Source organism: Danio aesculapii, unplaced genomic scaffold, assembly GCF_903798145.1.
Source record: "Danio aesculapii unplaced genomic scaffold, fDanAes4.1, whole genome shotgun sequence".
In the NCBI taxonomy this organism is placed as follows: domain Eukaryota; kingdom Metazoa; phylum Chordata; class Actinopteri; order Cypriniformes; family Danionidae; genus Danio; species Danio aesculapii.
The window spans coordinates 51,147-54,930 of NW_026613684.1; the positions used below are offsets into that span (position 1 = coordinate 51,147).

At 35.0% G+C, this 3,784-nt stretch overlaps 1 protein-coding gene across 1 annotated transcript; it reads left to right on the forward strand.

Moving 5' to 3' along the window:
* The first annotated feature begins 2,632 nt into the window (after window positions 1-2,632).
* On the forward strand, window positions 2,633-3,408 carry LOC130220189 (insulin-like growth factor-binding protein 2-B). Its single transcript, XM_056452567.1, has 2 exons — window positions 2,633-3,157; window positions 3,253-3,408. Exons 1-2 carry the CDS (start codon window positions 2,792-2,794, stop codon window positions 3,406-3,408), a joined length of 522 nt encoding a protein of 173 aa, XP_056308542.1. The 5' UTR covers window positions 2,633-2,791.
* Window positions 3,409-3,784: the final 376 nt, after the last annotated feature.

Genomic DNA, 3,784 nt, shown 5'->3' on the forward strand with positions numbered 1-3,784 from the left:
TAAGTTCTAAATTAAGGTGAAACGTTTTAAATAGTCATTTTAATTTGTTTTAAAAACCTGTTGTACATCAAAATAAACTGTAAAAAAAGAAGTTATAAAAAAGTTTATATACAGTTGAAGTCAGAATTAGTAACCCCCCTAGATTATTAGCCCCTTTTGTTCCCCCCAACCCCCATTTCTGTTTAAAGGAGATTTTTTTCAGCACATTTCTAATCATAATAGTTTTAATAATTCATTTCTAATAACTGATTTATTTTATCTTTACCATGATGACAATAAATAATATTTTACTAGATATTTTTCACCTTTAAGTGACATTTAAAGGCTTAACTAGGTTAATTAGGTTAGGATAATTAGGCAAATTATTGTTTAACGATGGTTTGTTCTGTTGACTATTTAAAATATAGCTTAAAGGGGCTAATAATTTTGACCTTAAAATGGTTTTTAAAAAATTAAAAACTGCTTTTATTCTAGCTGAAATAAAACAAATAAGACTTTCTCCAGAAGAAAAAATATTATCAGACATACTGTGGCATACAAAATGTCCTTGCTCTGTTAAAAATCATTTGGGAAATACTTAAAAAAGAAAAAAGGGGGTTTAATAATTCTGATTTTAACTGTGTGTGTATATACTGTATATTGATGTCATTGAAGTTTCAAGAACCACAAAAAGTCCAGATACCAGCCAGAATCCCAAAATATAGTGATGCAGAAATTATATCAAAACCCAGAAGAACAGTTGTGGGTTCTCTGAATATTTTCCTCTGGGGGTTTACATTGGCGAGGTTTCATTCTTATCTAGTTATTTATTAAAAATGTACATGAATGTGTTTGTTTTATGTCGTAAAGGAAAATCTTAAAGCATTGTCAATATTTACCATGCGTTATTTTACTCAAAAAAACATTGTAAAACCCAGCCTGATCTCATGAGAAAACGTAAGCATTTTACGTTTTGTCAGTTTAGTGACTAACTCATACGAATTTGTATGAAATTGTACGATTTTAAAAAGGAGGCGTGGCACCTAACCCCACCCCTAACCCCAACTGTCATTCGGGGATGAGCAAATCATATTAAATTGTACAAATTAGATCGTACGAATTCGTACGAATTTGCCACTAAATCAAAATGTTACGAATTGCCGTGAGATTGTGTTGCAAAACCCCACAAGAAAACCTCAAGGGAACCCACTGCGAATGATCCTTTATGCATTGCACTTGTCTCAACTAAACTAAACTAAACTATTTATTTCGTGTGTGCATCTCAATTAGCAATCTATAGCTCGTTTTTTCATCAGTAGGTTGCACAAATTCAGACACTCGTAGGACAGTGATGATCTGTGCTCACTACACAATGGGACACACTGAACGTGACATGAGAAAGTCCTCATTGTAATTTCTAAACAATAGTAGAAAAAAATGTTTTATACATAAATTTTAGGAGTGTGACGAGACGCTTACTCCAAAAGACGAGACAAAACACGAGAACGATATAACATGATATTTTTACACAATGTTTAAGAAATCTTCAATGATGAAATACATGAATGCAAAATGGCCTTTTTTTAACTAAAAAGAAATTACAAATTGCAAAACTATTTAGGGGCTTTAAATCAACTTGTAATAAATGTCCTTTTACTTTATATTTTAATGAATTATATGCAGTAAAGGACATGCAAACACTGAAAAATATTTTAGTTAGTATTTTTATATACCATTTTAAATATTAGCAAAATATTTGCTTTTAATGGAAAACAGATTTTTATATAACTGCAAAACAATTTAGGTGATTATTTTTTTTTAATTGTAATAAATGTTTATTTTTTTATTTCTATTTTATTGAATTCTATGCCATAAAGGACATGCAAACACTGCTAAATATTATCTATAAACTGTACTAGACTGGCTTCTACCCTGTACAGTTTCACATGAGAAAACCCCTTTCCACAAATTGAACTAAAAAAACCATAAGTAGCATAAACGTGTGTGACTTTAAGCATATCTTAAGTGCTGTTCCATCACATTGTTACGAACCATAATGTGCTACGTGTATGTGGAAGTTACAAAGCTGTTTTAAATATGGATGATTTTCTTACAAAAAAAGCATTGATTCGCTATAAGAGACCTTTATTTACTCATTGGAGCCATGGGGTACTTTTTTTTTACTACGGATGAGTGTCATTATATTGGAATTGTTTTGAGCTGTTTCTCTTCAACACCTTCCCTTTGACATTGTGGAGCTTGAAAGACCCAGCATATTTTAACTTTGGATTTGACTGAAAGTCATCCCTTGAGGGTGCTTTAACATGCTGTTAAAAGTCAAATTAAAAAAAAAAAATCATCCTTTGCTTCTTAATAAACATATCTGAAGTTAGCCGCAAGCACGAAAAGCCAAGTTGCCTGAGTCAAACTGGCTACTGACCACTCCCAATCAAACAAATTAATAATTCACACTCTTTCTTCTGTTCAATGATTATTATTATGCTTTATTGTAGTTTGGAACCATTGTTAATATGGTAATTTAACTTAAGAAAAAATAACAGTACTGACAACCATAAGATATTTCCAAAACAACAACAGACTCGAGTCGAGTCAATGGTCAGACCGACTCATTCATCTGTTTTTGACTTTGACTACTAGCTTTTGACGTGATGTCATTTCGGAGTAACATGACAGCAAATAGGACCCAGCAGAGCTCTCCGGCGAACCTCACCTGTCCCCAAACGCACTTTTACTTTTCCACCTGAAGTCGCCTGCAGAATCCCGACATCTGTCAGCCTTAAAAGATAACGGCATGTCTTTTGCATTGCTCTGCAGTTTGTTGCTGGTGCACGGCTCGCTCGGGGAGATCGTGTTCCGCTGTCCGAGTTGCACCGCGGAGCGCCAGGCAGCGTGTCCCAAGCTCACCACCTCTTGTGAGATTGTCAGGGAACCGGGTTGCGGTTGCTGTCCGGTTTGCGCTCGGCAGAAGGACGAGCTGTGCGGGGTCTATACGCCGAGATGCGGCAGCGGTTTGAGGTGTTACCCGAGCGCGAATTCAGAGTTACCGCTGGAGCAGCTGATACAGGGACTCGGACGATGCGAGAACAAAGTGGACCTGGAGCCCACCATGACCAACCAGGAGTCAGCAGCACACAGTGGTGAGTCTCAAGACTTGTTTGTGAGCATGAATTGATGCACTGCCGCTGCAAAAATGCACGCATAACACACGGATGATGTTGCACTTTGATGTGTCCTCTCCTCTTCATGTGTCAGGACTTGGGAAATCAACACCGAGTCAGATATCAGTGCAGGGTCTTTGTTCTGGCACCCCTTTCTCCACCATCTTGTTTGATTGTTTATACAGCCCCTTTGTTAGATCAACTTCTGCCCAAACCGCTGCTGGTGCATCTGCTCATCACACTTTCTTGATTTTGCTTGGGTGTAGTTCCCAAGCATGCCAGGCAATGTCAGCATGTAATTTATTTTCATGAGAATTAGTGCAATATTAATAAGTCAAGGGGAATTGTAGTTGTAGAGATTGTAGAGTTATTTTAAGTTATTTTTATATGAATCATTTAAATATTTAATCAACAAACCTTTCGTTAGAGTTCTATAAAATACTTTGAATGTAATATTTAATAGTCATAAATAATTTTGAAATAATTTGAATTAATAAGTGATTGGATTTATTTTAAATATTTTTGGGGGATTATTAAGGGGTAAGTATTTTTGTCAGTGCAATCTTTAAATTTCTACTTGATTGTAAAAGAAATATAAGACAGGAAATTCAAAATAATTTTTATTT

What these genes read in the sequence shown, in the direction of transcription:
- LOC130220189 (XM_056452567.1), top strand. Translation starts at nt 2,792, where the DNA reads ATGTCTTTTGCATTGCTCTGCAGTTTGTTGCTGGTGCACGGCTCGCTC. An exon ending in GTGAGTCTCAAGACTTGTTT is followed by an intron (nt 3,158 to 3,252) that starts GTGAGCATGAAT and finishes TTCATGTGTCAG; the next exon opens with GACTTGGGAAATCAACACCG.